The sequence below is a fragment of the Numida meleagris genome, chromosome 7, assembly GCF_002078875.1.
Source record: "Numida meleagris isolate 19003 breed g44 Domestic line chromosome 7, NumMel1.0, whole genome shotgun sequence".
NCBI classification, from domain to species: Eukaryota; Metazoa; Chordata; class Aves; order Galliformes; family Numididae; genus Numida; species Numida meleagris.
Genome location: NC_034415.1, coordinates 3777246 through 3800685, shown reverse-complemented (window position 1 = coordinate 3800685; position 23440 = coordinate 3777246). Strand labels below are relative to the sequence as shown.

The 23440-nt window shown below is 39.2% G+C and overlaps 2 protein-coding genes across 4 annotated transcripts in view; one reads left to right on the top strand and one right to left on the bottom strand.

Moving 5' to 3' along the window:
* GLRX2 (glutaredoxin 2) lies at positions 216 to 2858 on the bottom strand. Of its 3 annotated transcripts, none has more exons than XM_021405249.1 (4): positions 2716 to 2858; positions 2228 to 2297; positions 1514 to 1690; positions 216 to 910 (listed from the first exon to the last, which is right to left on the bottom strand). In XM_021405249.1, the coding sequence occupies exons 1-4, from the start codon at positions 2748 to 2750 to the stop codon at positions 779 to 781; spliced, it is 414 nt and encodes a 137-aa protein (XP_021260924.1). In that variant the 5' UTR covers positions 2751 to 2858; the 3' UTR covers positions 216 to 778. The 3 variants fall into 3 exon arrangements, with proteins under 3 accessions (XP_021260924.1, XP_021260925.1, XP_021260923.1); XM_021405250.1 differs by lacking the exon at positions 2716 to 2858 and adding an exon at positions 2438 to 2687; XM_021405248.1 differs by lacking the exon at positions 2716 to 2858 and having other exon boundaries at positions 2228 to 2692.
* Positions 3004 to 23440, top strand: part of CDC73 (cell division cycle 73) — a 102000-nt gene continuing 81563 nt past the window's right edge. The window contains exons 1-8 of the mRNA XM_021405242.1: positions 3004 to 3299; positions 7516 to 7621; positions 8028 to 8097; positions 9044 to 9106; positions 9194 to 9246; positions 10188 to 10276; positions 12502 to 12718; positions 23203 to 23301. Of these exons, the coding sequence (XP_021260917.1) occupies positions 3169 to 3299; positions 7516 to 7621; positions 8028 to 8097; positions 9044 to 9106; positions 9194 to 9246; positions 10188 to 10276; positions 12502 to 12718; positions 23203 to 23301 (828 nt within the window). The 5' untranslated portion in view covers positions 3004 to 3168. The remainder of the gene's footprint in view (positions 3300 to 7515; positions 7622 to 8027; positions 8098 to 9043; positions 9107 to 9193; positions 9247 to 10187; positions 10277 to 12501; positions 12719 to 23202; positions 23302 to 23440) is intronic.

The window sequence follows — 23440 nt, the reverse complement described above, 5'->3', positions numbered from 1 at the left end:
TGTAAGATAATGACGAAGCTAACTGATTTCCTCTAATACCAGCCTCCATTAAAAGGAACAAGTGACGCTGCCAGTGGACTTACTTGATTGATTCCATGTTTGCATAACTTGTTCCCATAAATTACAATTAAATTCTATTATAAATAACAATTGCATTTCCACAGAAGAGGTGGTTTCAATACGATTAAAATAAGAAACAAAACATGAAACAAGCACAAGTGTAGGCATTGCTTTTAATATGAGGCAAAAACACCTCAACTAGTAGTACAAGTAGTGTAGAAGTAGCATAACGTTTAAAAAGCTTTACAGGGAGCAACATCCCTACAAATTTGTTGCTTCATAATTCCTTTATGGCTCCCACAGAGCCATTAAACTGACCGTGTACTGTAACAGTTGGAACAAAACTAGAAACAAAACTGGTTTGCAGAAAACAAACCAAAAAAACAAACACCAAAGCACCAGGATTCTTCAAAACGTTAAGTCCTGTACAGTTGATACCGTGAAGCACAGTATGAGGATACAACAGCAATGAAGTGACATGATTATCTTAGAGCTGGAGTTCCAAGAGATACATAATGTTAACTGCCATTTTGGCTGTGGTCAAGCTGAGGTGAGAAGACAAATTTGTCAGTTCAGTGAAGTCTGGGTCAGAGAATCATCTGAGATTCTGAAAAGCATGGTTTGAAACTGCTTAACCCCAGCAGATGCAGTACATCTTTGTGACCTTTTAACTTGTCTGCATTTTCACTTGTTTTATATAAAAGATGACTAAGCTAGGCTAGATAGTAGTTCCAGATTTCGTTGTCACCTGACACTGATGAATTAATGGAAGCAGCTTGCCTTCTTCATGAAGTCTTTGAGTATCTGTAGCACCTCCAACAAAAGTCCCATTAACAAACACTCTTGGGACCTGTCAAGAATGTGAAAATTGCATTCGTTACTTCTTTGAATAAAGACAAACATCTAAACAAACTCCATACACATGAAAGTTCTGTTCTATATGCTTACAAACTACAGTCTCATTGTGAGTATGTGTGTGAATATATACATACATACACAATATTTACATTCTTAATATACATATTCATGTTTCAGTATTATTACATAACTTGTGTTTACAGAAATTGAAGACGTGGTTCTCATGCTCCCTCAAAAAGAGGATCAAGTCACTGTATGGAAGACTGTAGTATTTAAAAATTGAGTCAGGTGAGGCTATATAAAATTACAAAACTACAGCGTAAGTGTTAAACACAACGGAGTAAACATGCAGCTGAAAACTGAGTTCGATACTTAAATCATTCTTTTCTGCACTGCCACCAAGATACCTCCGAGATCTGCAGAGGAAGACCGAGTACAGAACTCTTTTGCAGTTCCTTGGTTTTAATTTAGGAGCTTGTATCCCAAATTTACTTGGCTCACCAAAAATTAAGACCTTGAGATGGCTGTAGCCCATAGAGAAAATGTGTAGTGTAAGTTCTTAATTTCCTTATTACATGCAAGAAAACATACTTACTGTTCTTCCACCCGTCATCTGTTCAAGAATGTCTTGGAACTGGCTTCCATTTTTACTCACATCCAGTTCTACAGCTGTGTAGTTTACATTCATACCCTCAAAAAGTTTTTTTGCCATTTTGCAGTAGAAGCATGTTGTTTTAGAGAAAATCACCACACAGTTGCCTGAAATTATCTCCTATATATTCAAAAGAATGTTCAAGTTAGTAAGTTGGTGTATTTTAACAGTATCCAGCAGTCACGAAAACAAGTGGAGAGCTATCAATCTGCTAGTGCAGTAACAAATCCTTGGTAAGGGTAACTTTACAAGGTTTAATTCCCAATAGTGGGAGCAGTAATGAGTTTGAGTTGAAGTCTTAAAAAAATCATATAAAGGATACAGCATATGAAGGTCACGTCCTGGTACTAGGGATAAACAATGCATGACTTAATATTAACGTTATTATTAATCAGTTATTAAGAAGCAGGTTTGATATGCAGAGCTACATCCCCTCTGTGGAGGCATTTGATGCCAGGCTGGATGGGGCTGTGAGTGACCTGGTCTAGAGGGAGGTGTCCCTGCCTATAGCAGGGGGTTGGAACTAGGTGATCGTAAAGGTCCCTTCCAACCCAAACCATTCTATGATTTGATGATTTCTCTGTCTAACTCAGAAGAGCCCTGAAGCAACCACGAGTTTCAGAAACGCAGAAGATCAATAAATGAATCACTTGTTACCTGTATCTGATTCACAGCAGCAGCATCAGACAGCTGTACAGAGGTAGGCAGCCTATTTCCCATTCTAAAACTGAAGAGAAATTTAAGTTTAACAAACATCACGTTCTGTAATTCATAATTTAAAGGTTGGCTTCGTATTATTTTCTTTAATTTCTCCATTAGGTGTAGGTTTACAATGCCCGCAGTTACGGCAGTTGCCATACGCCTTACCCGGTTGTGCTGGTTCCTACGGGCAGGCAGGAAGATCGCGATAAAGGGCCTGACACTACGGGCTGTAAGAGCACCCCGAACGGTTGGTTACCTTTTCAAGAGAAACGCTTTACTTCTTTTTCAACGGAAACATATACGAAAGCGTTAAACGTGACACCGGGCTGTCTCCAGCTCCCCCACCCCACCTGCCCGGCACCGCGGCCCGTATCCTCCCACCCCCACGGGAACACCCGCAGCCACCGGCCCCTTCCGCAGCCTCCCCGGGGACCCCGACCCACCGGCCCGGCAGGCGGAGCGCCCTCTGCAGGAACATGGCGGCCCGCAGGAAGGGGCGGTGCTCCCGCGCAGTCCTCACGGCGGTCCGGTGCCGCTCTTAGGTCCCACCTCTTCTCAGCACCGCCCCGCGGGGTACGCGGCTGTCCAGCGCTGTGCCTGTGCCCGCGGTGCCTTAGGCAGTCGCGGTGAGGGAGGCGGGGCGGCCGTGAGACTCTGTTAGGTTCTTAAGCTAGTTACAGAGCGTTATTGGAGCCCGTGCTCACGAGCACACCTTCGTTTCACTGAACGGTGACTGATCCTTTCTCACCTCCGTTCCCCGGGCCGAACGGGGCGGTTGTGCTCAGGCGTTCGGCGCGGGCAGCCCGGGACCTGGCAGCCGGCGGCGGGGTCCTTCCTCGGCTGGCGGAGGGGCCGGGCCGGAGCGGAGCGGCGGCGGCCGGCGGCTTCGGGCGAAGATGGCGGACGTGCTGAGCGTGCTGCGGCAGTACAACACGCAGAAGAAGGAAATCGTGGTGAAGGGCGACGAGGTGATCTTCGGCGAGTTCTCCTGGCCCAAGAACGTCAAGACCAACTATGTCATCTGGGGGTGAGCGCCGGGGCCGGTGGGGCGGCGGGCGGCCGCTGTCGGGGGTCGGGGCGGGCCGGGCGCCGGGGAGAAGTTGCCCCAAAGTTGCGGGAGGCGGTGGCGGAGCGCAGCGTACGGCGGGGAGAGGCCGCCTTTGGCCTCCCGCAGCCAGCGGGCGGTGGGGCCTGGCCGGGCAGAGTCCTGGGCAGCGCCGGGTGCCGCCGGAGGGAGTCCGGGCTCGATGCGCGGCTGGCAGCCTCGGGGGCTGGAGGACAGCAGCGGGGCCGGGCCGGGCGGGCTCACGAGGTGCGGTGTGCGGCGGCTCGCGGTGTTTGGACCCGTTCGTTATCAGAAATCCGTGCCGTGCCCTTTCTGTGTTAGTGCATCCGGGCGGCTTCGGTTTTCCCGGAGCTCCGTCCCGGGGCAGGGAAGTTACCGAGCTCCAGGCCGGGCTGCCGGGCGCTCCCCTGCGAGCTCTTCGTACCCCTCGGCCGCCTGCGGGTGCGGCCGCGTCCCAGGCCTGACGCCGTGCCCTCTGCGCCTGGTGCCCGCGTCGTGCCCAGCACATACGTGCACTGTTCGTATTAACCAACAGGATGCTACTAGGTATTGTGGTTCTTGAAGAGAACTTAGAGAAAAAGAGTTTTTGTATCTGTTGAACTTGCTGGTTTGATAGCAGTGTTTACAGTATATGAGGTTACTTCTCCTTTCTTCTGATTTAAGCAGCAACGTAACTTAACATCCACACTGGAAGGGTTTCAATGAGTCTTGTAAAACAACGCCTTTAAAACCAAGGGAAAAGAATGCTTTTTGTTAAATAGTGAACGCTTGGAGTACTGATCAAAAAGAGTACTTTGAAACATGATAGAGAAGCAGAGGAACCGACAGATCTCTCAAACAAACCCGTTGTTGTTCAGCCTTTGAGCAGGGATTTCTTTTTGTTCTTGGTATTATGATAAGAATAATATTGTTGATACAGTGTCCTGATTTGTAGTTTAAGTGAGAAAGGAAACTGAAACTGTTCTGTTGGTTAGTTCGTAGACAGATTATTTTGTTTAAACTGGTTTTACTTTGCTCTCAGTATAAAATTAAAATTATACTATCACGTTATCTGTTTCAAGCTCTCAGAAACTTGTTTGGGATTTAGTTGCACTTCCCAGCTTCATGAGAGATGCTGGAATGTACCAGGAAGAAAAACATCTGCATAAGCAGCTGAGCTTTGGATTTCTTAACAAATCCTAGTTCTGTTTTGCTGAATAACTATGGGCAGTTAAGGTGTTTTCCTTGCTACAGTTTGCTGTTCTGAGCAGTAAGGATTAAAGGCTAACTGGACAGACTAGTTTCATCCCTGTTCTGTACGGAACAGAGAAATTGATATGCAAGCCAAACTCTACTGCTGCTTAGGAAAACTTGATTTGGGCCCACAAATTATTAACAAAAGACAAGACAACGGCATCTGGAGAGAAAAAACTTTATGTGCATGAAGGTGGCTTTATCTATACGGTTGACGAAGGATTGTGGGTGAGCAAAGGGTATGTGTAGCTGAAAAGAAGCAGTAGCTTCATAACAACTGTCTATTTCCTCTTCTCTTGTGACAGATTTTAGAGAGGTTTTTTTTGTTTTTAGTAAATCTTGGTTCGGGCCCAAGAAGATGGTAGAGTCAGACTGCTACTGATGCATAGCATTTCTTGTGAACCACTGTGGAACTTTATATCTTGAAGTCCTTGAAACAAAGAAGGTGTAAAAATGAAACCAGTTCTACAAGCCACGCTCAATAGCTTTGAGATCATAGTTTAGGAGCTATTAATTTATTTAATTTCAGGGACATATAAGGAACATCTTCAGGAACTTGTCAGATTCAAAACCTCTAATATCCTTGATCACTTGGGAGGGTCCAAGCTGCGGTTGCTGTTGTTAGTAGCTTAATCTTTCCTGGGGCAAATATGACTTCCATCTTAGGTGTCCACAGCACGGTTGCTGTAATTGCATCTCCACAATCTCCTGCAGTCAGGAGAGAGTAATCCAAGTTTGAATAGCAGCAGTGGCATTCTGTCCCTTCTAGAATTAGAAGTAGTCCCAGTAGACATTTAACACTTGCTCCTTGAGCATGAAGCTGGCAGGAGCCAGCAGTGCTGCTGGGCGTTCTGAGCTGCCCCATGCTGCCCGCTCTCCCTGCTGGCTCCAGGGCTGCCAGGCAGTGCGTTGGTCTGAGGAGTGGAACCAGTTGAAAAGCAACCTGAAAACCATACAGAAGTTCATTTTAATCCAGGTTAGTTCCCAGATTGAATCCACAGAACATAACTGAACACTTCTGAAGGTGTGTGGCCTAAGATAGTGTTTTGTGTGTTTTGTTCTAATGCTTGGTCTACGGCTGCGTAAGAGTGAATATAGAATGAGTTTCAAAACCAAAAGCAGGAATCAATCTAACAGAGCGCCTTAGCTGCCTTGTTTACCCATCAGAGGGATTATATGCTTAGCTGAGAAGTTTTTAAACACTGAACTGTTGATAGTGGCTGTTATAGTTTGATGGTACTCTGCATGTCTAGTCTTGTGTTTTTGAGGATTACTGCTTTCTGTTGTGAGCGAGGCACAGGCCCTCAGTAAAATTCACGCTTTCAAACACAGAAGAGGAAATAGAACAGTAAAAAAAAGACGAGCAAACTCCTGTTACCCAGGGGTTCAGCGAGAATGGATGAACTGGTAATACATTTGTGCTGTTAAAACCAACCACGTGAAACATTTTCTTTTGCATTCATAAACACTTTTCTTCAGTTTTTAAGCTGGAGTTAAATGGATATTAAGGGGTTAAGACTTGCATATTTAAAAAAAAAAAAACCCTAAAAATAGTAGTGCTAGACATTTCAAGGTATGAAGCTTAAGATTTTTTTCTGAAATAATTGATATCATTAGGATAATCATAAAAGGATTAATTAATTTCTTTATCTATTTTGATGTTAATTGAGTGAAGCAAGCTACATTCAGATCTGTGAGCTTTTAGCTCTCTGTTTAGTGAGCGGGTTCTCAGTCTGAGAAATCTGAAAGGGTCACAAGCTGATGCTGAAATGCCAGTGCTGACTTTGATTATCTCCTTGCTTGTCCATCCAACACTTGGCCTTTATAATTGTCCTCCTAATAGGACACCCCCTAACAGCCATAATGAACATGGGGTTTTCTTGCAAGTGGTGAAGTAGCAGCTGTGCACTGCTGAGCTTGGGCAGTGCTTTTTAGCTTTGTCATACTGGCTTCTTAAATTAGTAGAAAACCACTAGGTATTTGTCTTCTAAATAGTGCCATTCACTGCTAAATAGTGCAAATAAAAACTTGAATAGGTGAGCAGCTGGACTTCATGTGTGGTGTTCAGTGGCTGTGACGCACTTCAGAGGAATAATGACTTACTCTGAGAAGAGATAATCTGAAATGCTCGTTTTAAAATGAAGTGACAACTGTGGCACATGACACAGGCTTTGCTTCAGAGCCAAGTCCGTGTGGAGGAAGCTTTTACTTTGAGCAGTGCTCTGAATAAGTTCATGTGCCACCTGATCAAAGATAACAGTGAAACAATAACAGCCAAACAATTCCTTGCTGAGTAACCCACTTTTGTTGGCTGTAGGTGTTCAGCCAACTTTTGGTTTTCTAGTTGCATGTTGCTGAGTCTCGACCCTTTCCTCGTGCTTGCAGCAAAATATAACCCTCCCCTCTACCGTGCACATGGACAGGCTAAGTTTTTGGAAGGAATAATGATAAAAAGATCCTTTATTCTACTAATTCTTACAGTATTTTGAATTATTTTTCTGTTAGTAAAGATCTATTTGTTTTCAGGGTCATTACTATTAGGTTGATGTTGTCAACCTACCAGCTCTGTGCTACATGAAGAACACGCAATGCTACTTTGTTCCTTCTCAGTTCAAATACATTCTTCTGCATATCTCAAATAAAGTAGACTGTTCCTTTGATAATCAGAAGAGTAAACATGTCTGAGATAGAAAATGTTGATATGGTTTTCTAAGTTTTGCCTACTGTATGCTGTACAATATATCTGGCTCTTATTTTGGACAGTTTTTATAATTCATTCAGTAAGTAGGCTGTAAGAATGCATGTCTGTTACCAATGTTGGTTAACATGATCAGGAAGTAGCCTGATGACAGTTCAAAAAGCAAGCAGTTATACTGTTATGTGGAAAGGAGAGAGAACTTACTGGGGGGTTAAATGTTAAAGTCTTTGTTTCTTGACTCTACAGGACAGGGAAGGAAGGTCAGCCCAGGGAATACTACACTTTGGATTCTATCTTGTTCCTCCTCAATAATGTGCACCTTTCACATCCTGTTTACGTCCGTCGTGCTGCAGTAAGTAGACGATACAGAACTTCATTTTGTCCTGTTTGTCAGAAGTAATGTTTGCATAGTTATTTTCAGAGAATGACTGTAGTGTTTGACTGTCTGAATTTCCCTGGGAAAGAGGAAAAAACTGTGCAATGCAGTGTGTATATTTAAAAAATATTATTTAATTGCAAGTTTAAAATGAAGGAGGAAAAAGACCATCCTTTATAGCAAATGATGTTTCATTTCATGTAGCTAGACATCCTCTAGAAAGTAATCGTATTTTTCCTCTGGATAGTTACGTTTGCTTGTGATGCAGCTTACATGTTCTTATCTTTGTGTGAATGAGTGGTGTTCAGTAAAAGTGAGATATCTTCATTGAGAGACTCCGTGAGGAAACAACTGTCTAATGTTGAGTCTGCTCTCCTTTCAGACTGAAAACATTCCTGTGGTAAGAAGACCTGATAGGAAGGACTTGCTTGCATACCTAAATGGGGAAACATGTGAGTGATGAGTTCTATTAAACACGTATTTATTGGATAAATCATGGTCGGTTTGTATCTTAACTGACTATGTTCAGACTTCTCTAACAAAATGGTTTTCTTTTTTCTCCCTCATTTTGTTCTGACCTTAGCTACTTTTATGATGCATAGATAGGAGCTGCATTCCTGTGTGCGTGTTTAGGCTGAGCTACTTTCGGTAATTTTACTAACATCTTTTGGTTGGCAGTTGTGTTGGAATGCTCAGTGTTTGTATTTTGTTCTCTCTAGATTGTGGGAAACTTTCAGTAGTTTCACACTGACTTTAATGCAATAAGTGTGTCGGATAAAAACTTCAGCATATTAATAAAATATGTAAAATCACTGCTTTTTCAGTCTGGAAAATTGTCCTGGTATTTCATCATGTTAACATTTCAGTTACCAATAATCAGAGAGAAGAGGTTTCTCTGTAACTAGAGGAAGATAAACATGACCTAGTTTTACAAGTCATTCTGTTCTGTAGATGGTCTTCATTCTGTTGCAATGAGGTAATTTCTGTAATAGGAGCAGTAAGCCTTTCTTATATTTTTAGAGGGAACCTTAGGATGTCTGTCTTTGAAAAATTAGATGAACTGATAATTCTTAATTGCAGGTTATACAGTAACTATTTTCGCAATTGTTTTCTTTTATGCTGTGTATGCGGGTTATAGAGTTGCTGATTATTTTATGTTGGAACGGACTACAGGAGTCATCTGGTTCAATCTCCTTTTTGAAGAAGGACCAAATGACCCTGGATAATCTGATCTAACTTCATGTGGAGTCAGGTTCTGAACATCTCTGGTTCCAGTGTTTAACCAACTTCGCTAATTAGAATTTCCGTTGTTGAGGTTTATCTGCTGTCCCTCATCCTTATATGCTGAAATACTTTAGCAAATCTTTAATACTTAAATGATATGTTGTTTAATTACAGCGACATCATCAAGCATAGACAGAAGTGCTCCACTTGAAATTGGTCTTCAACGTTCCACTCAAGGTACAGTTTAACTAAGAAGTAAGTGAGTACTTGTATTGTAGAAGACTTTCATAAAACTTCATTTTTAATATCCTGTTTTTCTTGTAGTTAAAAGAGCAGCAGATGAAATATTAGCGGAAGCAAAGAAGCCAAGGATAGAGGTAAGGAGATTAGCTGTCTTCAAAACAAATCTGGGGGAGAGGAGTGTAAATGATAGTCATTTAAGCAATTCAGCTGGGCTGCCTGTCCTCTGGGTGCATGTGTTACTTCTGTTAGCGTGCACGTGAACCGGAAGGAGTTAGAACTTACGAGTTTCAGCCTCTGGGTTAAACTTGGAATTTTAGTTAGTGGATATATGTTGTAGTGTGAGAAGGTAAAGCTTGACCTTGTGTCTGTAAGTACTAGCTGCATTATGATCTGCCTGCTAGGAGCAGTGTGATTGGAATCTATGTGCTATTTAATGAATAACTCCTGATATTTGCCAGTTGTGACTTGCCGTTATAACCTAAAACCCAGTCTTATCAATGTTTACTTGTTTATCTGCTGTTTTAGTTTCTTTATAGCAGATGTAAAACTGTTGTCCCCATGATTTACTGTTTTCTGAAGCTTTGTCTTAGGTAATTAATGATATATTTTCACCAGTAAGAGCAATGTGTCTAGGTATTACACACATTGTCTTGCCTGATTGTCAGGCCTTCTGCCTGATTTTAAAAACTGGTTTGTTTTTCTCAATTGTTTTTTAAACATGTTCTTCCAGTTGTTTCCTCTCTGAGCTGTTCTGAGTTTATCTGCTTCTGGCTGTATATGTTTCCTTGGTGTTAAGGCTTTAGATTTCTTCTTAGAGTAAGAATTATTGAAAATAATTATGTGCTTAACTGTGTCTGCATAAAAATTTATGAGATCTTTAGGCATTTTTTGTGGCACACAAGCAGGTGATTGCTTTGAGATGATGTATTGTTTGTAGAAATAATATTTCCAAACATAACCTACTCTAGTAAAGATAGACCTTCCTAATTTTTTTAAAGTATTCTGAATAGTTTTAATTCTAGTTCTGTTTTACTGAAGACAATGCACAAACATTAACCATTACTGTTACTATTAGGATGAAGAGTGTGTGCGCCTTGACAAAGAGCGGTTGGCAGCTCGGTTGGAAGGACATAAAGAAGGTATCGTGCAGACAGAGCAGATCAGGTAGGAATACATGAAATTCCTATGGATAATGCTTAAATAAAGGACTGATAACAAGTGTGCTACTTTAGTCATGTGGTCTTTATTTTGTCAAACAGCTCTCAGTGGAAGTCTGTGCCTGCTCCTTTTAGATAATATAATCAAAAATTCTAGAGGGGGCAGAACTTCGTGCCTCGTAATAATGTTCCTGTTCTTGAGTGGAAGTTCAGATGTCATGGCATGAGATACCTTGGTTTGTATTCAGAAGCGTAAGAATTGCCTCCTGTTACCTGTCCCCTTCCAACCGCACCAGTTACACTTTCTTCTGCCACGGTATTTATGTAAGGAGTCCAAAACAATGAGGAGAACTGCAAAGGAAATCTTATGATCACTCTGTATTTCAAATTGAAAAAAATATGTATATATTGTACTGACGAGGAAAACATTGCAGGAGTGTGTCCAGATAAGCAGGGCCTCTGCTTGGATCCTTGCAGAGGTGAGCTTGTTTCTACTGAAGAGACAGTAGGCTACCAGAGGACAATGTACTGTCATAGCCATAAGGAATAATCAGTACTCAAATGATTAAAAATTTGCCTGTTGCCTTTTTTTCCCAATTGTTTCTATCCAGAATTCTGTAGAGAATGACAGCTGTTCTTGTGTCTTACATCACATATTCCCAAGCCAGACAGAGAGAAAATGAAATTGTTGCAAGACCTTGTTAATGCTAAGATTTTGGGGCTTAGTAGGTACTAAGACTTCAGGATACAAGGCTCTAGTAGCTCATGTTCAAATATCTAAGTTCTAAAGCTTTGAGGTAAGTGTAGTTGCTGTATTTCTTGTGTTTGTCAGCTTTTTGGAATGCAAAATGTGAGTCACACCTTACTTGTAGGAAGCATATGAATGTGCATTAACATCGTGCTTCGTCTGCACTGGATTTTGCAAATCACTAGTTTCACTTGGTAGACTAACTGCATTCTTGAGAAATATATTTCATGAGCATAAACTGTGAATATGTGTTTATCCTTTGCCAGGATTAAATTTACCACTTAGCCTTGCTCCAACTATTGCAGCCAAGTGAGATATAATTACTCTTAAGAACAGTAACTTTGTCACCCCCCTGTCTTCTATAGATACACTTAAAAGGTAACCTTAGGGGTGAAAAGAAAAACAAAGGAGATTTTCTTGTCCTGCCTGACTAAAAAAGAGAGCCTAAGAATCAAAAAGTATAACTATGTATGTTGTTTTGTGTAAGGTGATAATGTGGATGTTAGCAGGAATGTGTCACATCTTTGATTTAGAGTATGAAACAATGCTGGAGTGAGAGGATTACTGAATATTGTTCATAGTTACTTTGTGCTCTGTACTTACAGATCTTTAACTGAATGCAAAGAATTACCCTTTTAAAAGTGCAAGTGACATTCACAGGCCATTAGTTTGTACTGTGTGCTTGTCACTGTTGCAGCAATACAGGAAAGTTTCTTTTCCAGTACCTTAGTCATGTAAGGAGATAGAAAACTTACTACAATAAATACTAGTTGTGAAGCGATGTGATTTCAAAAAAAACCATGCAAAGCTGAATCAGATATGTGCTGTTCAGATTGCGCAATTCGGAGATTTTTATTCTTCAGTTTACCTGGAAAACAGTAGGGCTCACAGTTTGGCAACCAAATTCTACTGTGTTCACGATTAAAAGCAAACAGATAAAGATATTGGACTGAGCTGAGCTTCCTCAAATACAGTTTAATGTGGACAAAGTTAGTACCGTTTGTTGTTTGTTTGGCCTACATGCTCTGAAAAGGTAACACCAAACTTCCAGATGCTCAAGTCCACATAACAGAGCCTCAACCAAAACTTAATGTAATGCTTTGTAAGCCTCAGAGCAGCCAGGGATTGACTGACTACAGACAAAAGTATAATTCGCTGTAAGTAGTTTGAAGTTGAAATTCAGATGGCATTGTAAATGGAAGTGTTAGTATTTATGCTTTACCTCTGCATTTTTTATTTCTACATGTAACAGTTAAGATATTTTGATGTTTTTTTGTGCTCATACCTGTTAGAATCTCTTTGTCAGAAAAACGATTCTAACGCCCAAAACATCATTGCAGGCTTGTATAATGTTTAAGTATACGTGAGGTGACTTCTTATGGCATGGCCATAAACTTTAAGCAGCAGGAAATTACTCTTTCACAAATTCTTTCAGAATTGTTTGTGCTGTTACTCAGTCTCTTCTGCTATTCTTGCTCATTTAGGTCCTTGTCAGAAGCCATGTCAGTGGAAAAAATTGCTGCTATCAAAGCAAAAATCATGGCAAAGAAAAGATCCACTATCAAAACAGATCTGGATGATGACATAACTGCTCTTAAACAGAGAAGTTTTGTTGATGCTGAAGTGGATGTAACCAGAGATATTGTCAGCAGGGAGAGAGTATGGAGGACAAGAACTACAATCTTACAGAGCACAGGCAAGGTAATGATGTAGATACCAAACTATTTTTGTGATCCAAATGACAAACTGTGTTTTCTCTTTTCTGTATCTCTCTTCTGTTAACTGTAGATGACTGGGACGATTATGCTTGGTGTTCTAGGTAGAGACAAGCTATAGAGGGCTATTGCCGCAGTTACAAAGAGAGTTCATTCTTTCCTCCTTACCGTAAGCCTAAAAGGTATCTCAAAAAAAAAAAAAAGACGCACCAAGTAATTGCATAATTCCTTTTAAAACAAAGCTGTTTTGAGTCTTACAATTGAGAAGGCTGTAGGAAAGTACCTGCACGTTTAAAACAGACAAAACTGGAGTGTAACTGGGAGAAGTAGTGATGTACATACAGCTGTGGAAAGTGCTGGAGAACTGAGGAGAGAAAATGATAAAATGAACAAAACCAGGAAGTGTTAGCATGATGAGGCTTTCCTGTGTTTTATGTTCCTTCAAGCTCCTTTAATTCAGGTCTTCATCTGCACTTGATTACGCGCCATCCGGAGCATGGTTGCAAGCACAGCTGATAGCCTGAATGTCCAAAGCAGACAAGCTTTCTTTGTTGCAGACACTTGAGACTAAACTTCTTGAGGAACCAGTATGTCAATTTCTAACAGATTGCAAGTATCTGTTTTACCAAGGTGGTTGTTAAATTGTATCCTTTGCCTGTCTGCTTTGTATCCTTGCAGGAAAGTACCTACAGGTACTAGGAAGAAGTTGCTAGATTTTCCTTGTCTTATTTTCAAGTGTTTTATGTAGCAGTCATTTTGACAAGGTAGTCTCGTGGTTTTAGTGGTGGAATAAACACTTCTGAATTATGAGATAATCACTAGGTACATGATATGTACCTGCACGCTCCATGTGGAGTGTTGCTGCTTTGTGAGATTTGTAGGAATCTCACTGCTGCACAGTTAAACGTAAATAATTATGATAGATAAATTGTTAAAAACCTTAAACATTTTAATCATTAGAAATGTGGGTTTTGAAGGAATCTGGTCAGCTTTTCCTCCTGTAGTGAATAAGTCGTGACATTCTCAGCTTTGTGTCTTCCAAAGGAGTCTTGTAAAGATGATAGGTAAAGACTTAGGTATTTTGTCCTGTTATCACTGTAATAATAGTGAGGTGGGGTGACGTATTTAGGCAAAACCTAGCACAGAGAGAAGGACATATAAATAAGAGATCAAGTGAATTTTGGGACTCCAGCACGGAGTTCCTCAGAATAGTCTGAGGAAAATAATGGGGCATAACAGCAAGTCCTTTTTTGTGTTTGTGCTGAATTTCAGGAGTGTTGATAGCTTGGACAGAAATCATCCAAGGGTTATATTTTTGTAAAAGAAACAGTGAGAGTAAATAGGTGGGGAAACATCACTTGTTACACAGGACAGTGCTTTTAGCCTAGAACAGCTTGGGGATTTTGTTTGTAGATTGAGAGGGTTTTTACTTTGTTGTTGTTTTTTTTTTCCTCCTTTAAAGAGTCTTTGTAAAGAACTTCTGAGAAGTTAAGTAACTCAGTTAGATAAGAAATGACGTGCCTGAGAGAACCTACTTGCCTCTTCATTTCTTTTGATCAGGGAAGTGTGGCACCCATCTGCAACTACTCTTTTGGCTTTCCTCTCTGGTATGTGACTTGCTAATGTGCCCGCTATTTCTTTATCTTGTAATTTTTCAGTATCTGCTTGGTACAGATTTATCAGTAGTCTCTTGAATCCTCCTAGAACACACTTAAAAATGAAGTTGACTTGAACAGTAGTTTACCACGTTGTGTTTAACTTAATATCTGAATTCCTTTAGAACTCCTGTGGTAAAGGTAACAACTTAGGAGCACCCTCAAAATGTCAATTTCATTACTTCTTTTTAAAAAAAATTGATTCAATATGAGACAGATGTCAAACTGTCTTCTCCACAGAGGAGAAACTCCTGTATGTGAACTTTTCATGTCCTTTGTAGTGTGCATTCATGTAGAGATGACTCAAGATGCAAAAGGAAAACACTAGGCAGATTAGAGCACAGCTCAAGATCTGTTCTCAGAAGGCTTTGGGCAGTTTTCTTCTGTTTTTGCTGTCTTTAGAGAGAATAGTGATTCCTTCAGCAAAATGCTCCTCAACATTCTATGTACATCTTTACAAATTTTCTTGACGCTTGCATTCTGCCCCATTAGGTCTGCCTCTAATTATCTTGTAATAGCATCTTCATTGTGCTGCTCCCCTTGCTGAAATTAAGTAGTGGTGAATTTTTTTCAAGAATGTCGAATTTGAGTGTATTGATAATCCTATTACAGAGTATTCTTCAGAAGCTACATATTAATATAGGTACTGTGGGCTAAATAAAGGATGCTTTTCCTTCTGTGACTTTTGTGACCAGTTGCTTCAACAATCAATTACTTATGGTAGCTAAAGAATTGATCTCTGCATTTCTTCTCTTCTCAGCACTTCAAAATCTCATGATTCTTTTTATGGAAGTCTCACGATTTTTGTTACTGTCAAATTGATACTGGCAGTATAGCCTTAGTGCTTTAGTGATTTCACACGCATTGTCATTCATTGACTGTCATTGATTGGTTGTCATTCACACGTCACTCTAAGCTTTTTATAATGCATAACCCAAGTCCTGTATCTGTACAACCCCTTATATTATCCTAATATTGTACTTGGCTGTTGCATTGATCCCTGGCTATCTTTATACTGAATTTGTGAGGTTGCTATTGTTCTTCAAGTTGTACATTCCACCTCGCGCATCCTTTATGTCTGTAAGACTTTCAGAATTTGCATTTCTTTGCTTGCTTTTCTTGAAGTTTGGCTTAGAACTCTATTGAAGTGTTTTTCGATAGTTTCCGACCTGATCATTATGCCATTCTGCCCTCCTCTGGGAATAGTGGTTGATTTAATCTTGGGTGGGTGAGTCATCATCCTGTGCTGTCTGCTTTAAACTTCTGTTGGCCTTCCCAAGTCTATAGCGTAGTCTTCTAGATTTTATGAATAATGTGACATTTTTATGTAACCACTTTTCAGAGCCAAATTGAATCTGTTTAGCATAAGGTTTTACTTCCCATTATAGTAGCTGAACTTTAGAACTGAAAGGATACATCATGTAGGAGCAAGAAAATTTCAGGTTTGAGTAAAGGTATGCAACGATGTTTTGTAGGTGAACTGACTGTCTAACCAACTGAAAGCTTACACTCCCTTGTGGTTTCTCTAGCTGCCACAGTTGTTGTCCTTACTGGTTGCACAGTCCAGTTCTGATTGTTGATGTTCACAGATGTAAAAACTGGGGCAAGGGAATTACCATCTTTGTGCTGGAGACAGCTGGATATGCTGGGAGAAAAAAGTAGTGGAGGTAAAGGGAGAATTTTTTTTTTTTAAAAGTCAAAGTTAACTTTCAGATTGATAAGGTGTTGATGTTGTAGATACCTCACTGTTGTTTTTTATGGTGGTCTCTTGTATAAAGCACGTAATTTAGGATGCTTGCTTATACTATGTTAGAAGAAGATTAATTGATAATGCAGTCATGTCACTGACTATGAAACCTGTTTCTGGAGGGCAGGTTGAGCTTGTCCGATTTCATATACCTTAAAACAGTTGGAGCTGAAACTGCGAATCTTAAGGGAAAACACGAAAGTTAGTTTTGCTAGTAACTTCTTCACAGAGAGAACCTTAGTTCATTGAACTGCACATCTTATCTGGTGGCTAAAGATTTGAACCTGTACATAGAATATTGATCATCATAACTGTTTAGAGTACGAAGTTTTGAATTATTGCCTTGCAGGGGTCTCAGTTCTGTCTGTGTATCTGTTTCTGGATAAATGTCTGTTTTGTAAAATAAAGCACAGAACGCTTAGGAAAAACTTAGTCTTTAAACTGAAATTGATTCCTTCCTGTCATGTCCTTCCTCTGTCTGTCTTTCCTTCCTGAATAATCTTTTGATTTTTGTCATGTGTAGAAGGAGGCTTCAGCAATCCTTTCTGAAGCAAAAACCTCATTCCACTTCTGCTATAAATGTGTTTGTGGCACTTGAGTCCTATCTGTAGGAATACTAAAGTATTCTATAGAGGAGTTAGGGCACTCACAGGCATATTGAAAGGGAGAGTTTGTCTCAGTTATTGATGTACTTGTGTTTTCTTTTTTTAAAAAAAAAAAAGTTCTTTTTTTAAGCTCCCAGAATGCTCAGAAATAGTTGGTATTATACTTGGTATAAAAGCAGCATATGACTTAGCTGTGGAGAAATCTTAAACTGGGATCTTGGAAATGCACTAATGTTGGCCTTGTGAGTTTATAACTCTTTGAATTGAAGCAATATTCATTTGGTAATAGTTTGCTCTGAGTCTTTCTAATTTAAAAAAAAAACAACATATTCATTTCTTTGTAGAGATATCCTACAGATTACTGTTAAAAGTTTAAGTTATCAATCTTGTTCTATTTCTTCGTTTTCTTTTTCTTTTTTTTTTTTTGCAAGTACAAATATGTTAGGATTACCTTCAATTGAGCAAGTTCTTCCCTAGGAGAAATAACTTTATCAGTCCAAAGCAAACACACATGGCAACTTAGTATAGAGTCAGGATTATTTCAAACTCAATCCCTCTAGTTTAGTCAGCTCTGAATCATGAAATTGTGGGTTTTGTCACTGTAAGATTTTCTTTGTGTATATTAATTACTACATCGAGGTCAAAATTTGAAAGCCAAGGTCTCACTTTTTACTTCATGTTGCTTCCCTCCTGCAGAGTGACCAATTTGATTTTCTCCCTGCTTAACGCTTACTGTACCAAAAAATCAAAAGTGAATGTTGTGAATTTTGACACATAAATATTTTCATCATTAAAAGTGGGAAGTAAGGCTGAATGAAATGTTTTCTGTCTTAACACTGCTACTGCTGTATATTTTTTTTTTTCTTGTGTGGAAAAAACTGGTTATACAGTGTATGTTTTTCTTAGGTTTTATTTTCTTTTGTATAACAAGAAGCCGCTTGTTGAAACCAACAGCTTCTTTTAAACCTTCATCTAATTTTAGTTTTAATATCTTTGCTTATGATGATCCTGCCATACTATTTAAGTCAGCTCTACTTATCTGTAGGAAAAAAGGTTGTTGCTGCCCAGTGCACTGTGTGGCCATAAAAAGGACACGAATACTGAGGGGGTTGGACCGAGTTCTAACTTCGTTCTGCAGAATGTGACTGAGCTTTCTGTGTTAAATTCTAGTCTTCAAATTTTTTCTTTGCTTTTGAATTTATTGTTTGTGAGCATAGTGATGCAGGCCAGAACTGAGTGAAACAATTGAGGCATTTATAGCTGACCTAGACAGAGAGATTAGGTCTTTGCATTGTATGCATGTAGCATTTACCTTGGATGTAACGCACAACTGCCAGCTTACCTCATACAACGTGTTGCTCTGAACTACTTCTGAACATTATTCCTCTGTGGTCTTCTCAGTTTCTGTATAGAAAAATAGCAGGACTCTTAATTTTTACCAAATGTATCCCATCTTTACAGTGTTCAGTATTTCTGATTTTGTGTTATTGCCTGGAAAATACTACATCCAATGGATAGCATTCACATACACTATTATTTTTTTTGACAAAGTAATGTCTTCTATTAAAAGGGTCAACCCTATAATTAATAATTGGCGCATTTGAAGTAAATGCTGTGAGACTTTCTTTGGTTACTCTGTTTCATAAGGGTTTTTGGATGCGTTTTGAGCTTTCATAGTAATGAAGTCAGTAAATACTGAAATTATTTTAATTTTACAGCAAGAGTAAGGTAGTGTTTTTAATTAGTTTCAATCGTTAAAAGGCCCGAGTAAAATTCTGCAAATTTTAAATTTTGATTGTACAACCAATTTTGTATATGGGCCCTAGGTGGCAGAATTGTTCTATGTTCCTGAAATTCACAGTAGTGAATTCAATAGTGGAATTGAACGGGCAAAAGTTGTGTCAGGTTAGTATGTCTTAGTGTTTTCAAATGGAAGAAAGGTATGGTTTTAAAATGGCTATGCGTAAGCTTAATGGCATGGGATAGGTTTAAATTCCCAAACTCTACTTCATTCTGTGTTTTGTATTAGCTCACTGGGAAGACTGTTGTATTGCTGCTAGATTCTAACTGATAATGTTTTGAGTACAGCTCTGAAAAGCAAAATGGATCAGATCGTGACAATTGTTTTCATACTGAGCAACACTGAATCTTATTTTGTAAAATGGTACCTCTAATTTGTCAGAAAATAATAACAGAACTATGTTTCCTGAATGAAGTTTAGGTTAGCTGTAAAGTTACTTAATATTTGGGCACTTCTTCTATGGTTTAATAAATAAGTGCACCGAAGATTGTATTTCTGTATGATGCACCTAAGAAATAAACTCAGATATTATAGTGTTTTTCTTTTTCATACTTCTGAGTTAGTCTTCATTCTATTTCCAATTAGATATTTTGCAGGTCTTTCTTACAATAAGCTTGCTGTAAAAATCTAGTGAATAAAATCAAATACGGACCAAGTGAGGAGTGAAACTTGTTACTGAAAACACTCCATGGAAATACAGGGCTAATAGCTACGTTTTCCATTCATTGTTGTAGACTGTAGTGATACTTTAATGTTTTGACTGGAGAAATGCTATTTGATTCCCAGAGCAGCTTTTTGTGAAAGGGAGTATGTGACTTTCATTTTCTTTTTCCACAGCAGTTAGTAAAAAAAAAAAAATCAAGTTTTATTAATATTTTTTAAGAAACTCCTTCATTGACAGCTTAAATTTTTTTCCCTATATTCTGCTTCAGTTTGTTAGCTATATAAATTCCAGTTGTTCCTTACATTGCTCCTGTCCAGAAAGCACTAAAAAGATTTAACTAACAAGACTTGTTTTTTATTTAGGTGATCTTTTGTAACTGTTTGTGCTTCTTGTACCAATCGTACCGTTGTGTGAATTACTGTATTGCAGTCTTTACAGGCCAAAGGTGTATGGAAAGTGGTTTAAGTTTCGTGAGCCTCTGTACACGTATTAAGCGTGTGTGCTTCTTATTCAGTGGAAACTTAAGAGTGAAAATGGGAAGAGGGGTTATTTCATCACAACCGGATCATCCAAAATCATATTTCTAGCTGTGTTTTTTTTTTTTTGAAAAGTTCCTGTGTTAGGAAAGATGTTGGGTCAGAAATGATGGAAATCGTTATGGTCTCAAAAAGCACAGTAGAGAGAATATCAAGAGTTCACAAAGCCACGCTACCTGTATTTGCGTGCTTGTGCTTGCTTGCAGCTGTCCCTGAATATTAATCTTGGATATGTTCAACCTTTGAATCTGAGGGCAACTGAGCATGCAGTTCAAAATGCAGTGCTCTGAGACTGCCTTCTCTTCAGAATAGTAAGGAGTGAAAATCAGCTTCAATATTTGTGAACAGTTTGTGTGGAAGATACTTAGAGTTTCTTTGACATAGCAGAGTGATTCCTTAACTAAAGGACTCTGGATTGAAATGTGTGCATTAAATTTAAACATGCAAAAGATTTTCTTTTAAATATACAGTTACTCAATTAATGTACTATACAAACAATTTAATTGCTATGAAATTAACTCCAGTGATAGCAAGTTGACTTGCTGCGTGTTAGTCACTATGTTGGCAAGGGGTAGCGTATCTACGGCAGCAGACCTGGAGAATTTATATATTGTTGCAGGTTTTCTTCAAGAATTTGTCGGGACCCTTCCTGTACGATGATGACTGACTGTTTAGCTGACCATAGCTGCTGTCCTCTGTTGGCTACTGCTGCTTTCTCTTTTCAGTCTACCCCTAGTGCATGGGTCCAGTTTGAAGAGGCACGGTGGAGGATGGGAGCTATTAACATAGAGCTTTAAGAAAATACCAGAATCCTGATTGTTATGGCTGCTGAAACATTCTGCTTCTTTTTTTTTTTTTTCCCAATGGGAAGAATTATTATTAGGTGTAGACATGGCTGGAATCAACAAAGAGAGCTTTCACGGGTGTAGCAGCACTCTAGGCAGAAAAAAAAACAAGAATTAATGGAATTGTCCTTTTTATACTAAGGGTTTTCTTAAGCGTTCCTTTTGAAGAGCGTTCGGATTTCTTTAAGACCTCATGCAGAGAGAGGTGGATTTTTTCCTTTTTCTGTGCTGCACATTGGAAGTATTTAATAATAAAAATGTTGCATTTGAGTTTAAATGTAACTAAATCTGGGTAGAAACTGGAGCACGTTTGTATTCTGAGTCTCTAATGAGATGAACGATGAGAACTTAGTGATCTTTCCACTCTTCAGGGCTTTGCAAATCAGTCAGTACCTGCAATGGATGTTCTGATTGATTATTTTTTTTCTGTCATAACAATGTAATCCCACGTCCCCAAACAAGACAATAAAAAGCAAGATGATGACCTTAGTTTGAGTGCTTGCTGAAGTGCTATTTTTTTCTCTGTCTAAATAGACATTACTGGTGTCCTTGAGGAACCTGCATTTTGATTCTGTCAGAGAAAACATCAGCAAGAACACTTTGTAATTCTGTGCTTATTAAGAACTTCTTTTCAGCAGACTGGAGAATATCCTGTTGTTTTTCAACCTGACGGAAATTGAAGTTTGGTCCAGCTATTTAAACACTGAGATGCTAAAATGCCTTTGAAAAATTCATATTTTGAAAATTAAGCTTACTTTTAGGAGTGTGTAAACTATGGGTTTTAAGAGTGAAATAGGAATGTGGAAGCTGGCTGTAGCTTCCCGTGACTGAAAGATCTGGCTTTTCTGTGGACAATCACTCTTTTGAATTCCTGTTCTTGTTATTTAATCAGTTTCTCCTACTGAGTTTTGAAAGACTGAGGAGCTTGTCTTTCCAAGAGATAGCATGTGATGGAGCACAGCAATGAGGAGAATTGTGATTGTTATGCTGCCCAGCCCAGACTTAGAGAGAACTCTCTGAATTTCAAGTAAAAACATGTAGTTGGACTAGTTTTCCTAAGAGGAGAGCCAATTTTGAGTATTTGCATATAATTGATATGCACATGGCTCAAGCTCGTCGAAGTGTATTTCCAAGACTTTTCTGATAAGAAAAAACTTGAAATACACTTTATGTGAGTTCTTTCAGTCTTTGTGAAAAGATTTTGTCCAAGAAATGACTTGACCTTCATAAGTGGTTTCTGGTGGTCTCCAGGTACAGCCCTTTTACTTTGGAATAGGCAACGTTCTGGTCAAGTGAGTAAGCTTAGAGAAGCTTTGCATTAGAGATCTCTAAATTATTTCTATAAAATTCACACTTAGCTGTATAATTTTTGCATTTGGATTGTAATGCTAATGGTCGTTAACAACATTTCAGGGTTAACATCCAATGCTGTGGGAGAATCTAAGCATGTGAATACTTCATAGTATTCTGAACTATTAAAAAGTTATTTTCATTAATTAATACAAATTTTCTCATACTGACGTTATTGACAATTGTCAGTAATGAAGGGCATTCTGTATGCATAGATCTCTAAACACCTATTGAGTGGTAATAGAATAAACGTATGCTTCTCAAAAGTTAAATTAGTACCTACAAGTTTTTTAGAAAAAACAATGCTATTAATATGAACAAATGAGTTTATTCAAAAAACATTGATTGGTATAATTTGGATGGTTGTGTCTCCATGATTTGGAGTTATCTGACAAAACACTGCTTCGCGTTACTAGAGTTATTGTCATGGATTGCTCTTAATTCACTCATTTCTCTATTTCCTTGTTCCAATTTAAAACGAGAGGATCTACTACTTAGATTATTTGGTGTTAAATGAAATGTAGTTGTAAATCAGTATAAATACCAAAAGAAAAGGATGGGATCACGACAGGGTTGTGTCCATGAACCCTCGGCAGCCAGCTGAGGTGTTCTGCTCTGCTCAGGAGCCTTGCTGGAAGATGCAGGAGGTGGCTGGCAACTTGCAGCTCCGCATGGGTTTAGGGAAGGCCTCCTAAGTGCTCACAAACATTCTTCACTGAAAGCAGCTGAGCGTGCTTGGCTATAGGGAAGCTTCTCATAGCACAGTTTGGCAGACAGTGCCTGTGCCCAGCGTGTCCTGGCAGGAGCCTGCTGCGAGCAGACAGGCTCTTCTTAGCATATGCATAACTGAGATTGGTCCTGGAAATCCTGGGTGAACATCTTTTTAAAATTTTTTTTAATTTATTTTTGTTTGTTTCATCTTGCTACAGCAAAACATGGTAGGCAAGAGTGGATAAGGAGATTAGTATACTAGCTGTTTGTAAAGAGCTTGGTTTAGTTGGTTTGGTAATGAAGCCAGTTAGATTCATCAAGTTCTTTTGAATGTGTAAGTCTTAAGGAACGGTGTAGCAAGTCTGCCTAAGAACTGCATATGTTTGGATTCTGTTAAAGCAAAAATAATTGGAAAACTTCTGTTTATAAAACTTATGTGCTGGCTCTGTTTTTCTATGAAACACTGCTTAACTAAATGGTATTTTCTACTTGTGTTGGTGTTAATTGAAACGCAGATAATCACTAAGATGGACTGATATCTGATAATGTTTTTCAGAACTTTGCCAAGAATATTTTTGCGATTCTTCAATCAGTAAAAGCCAGAGAAGAAGGCCGAGCACCCGAGCAAAGACCTGCACCAAATACAGCACCAACAGTAAGAGCAGCAATTTGGATAAGAGGGCTGGCACTCCAAATCGAGAATAGAATGTCTTGTAGTTATTAAAGACAAAGTTTGTTTTAGTTTCATCCCAATGAATGAATACCTTTCCAGCACAACTCCACAGATATTCTTT

What these genes read in the sequence shown, in the direction of transcription:
- GLRX2 (XM_021405248.1), bottom strand. Translation starts at nt 2,428, where the DNA reads ATGGCAACTGCCGTAACTGCGGGCATTGTAAACCTACACCTAATGGAG. An exon ending in CTGCTGTGAATCAGATACAG is followed by an intron (nt 1,691 to 2,227) that starts GTAACAAGTGAT and finishes TTGAATATATAG; the next exon opens with GAGATAATTTCAGGCAACTG. An exon ending in AGATGACGGGTGGAAGAACA is followed by an intron (nt 911 to 1,513) that starts GTAAGTATGTTT and finishes CATTCTTGACAG; the next exon opens with GTCCCAAGAGTGTTTGTTAA.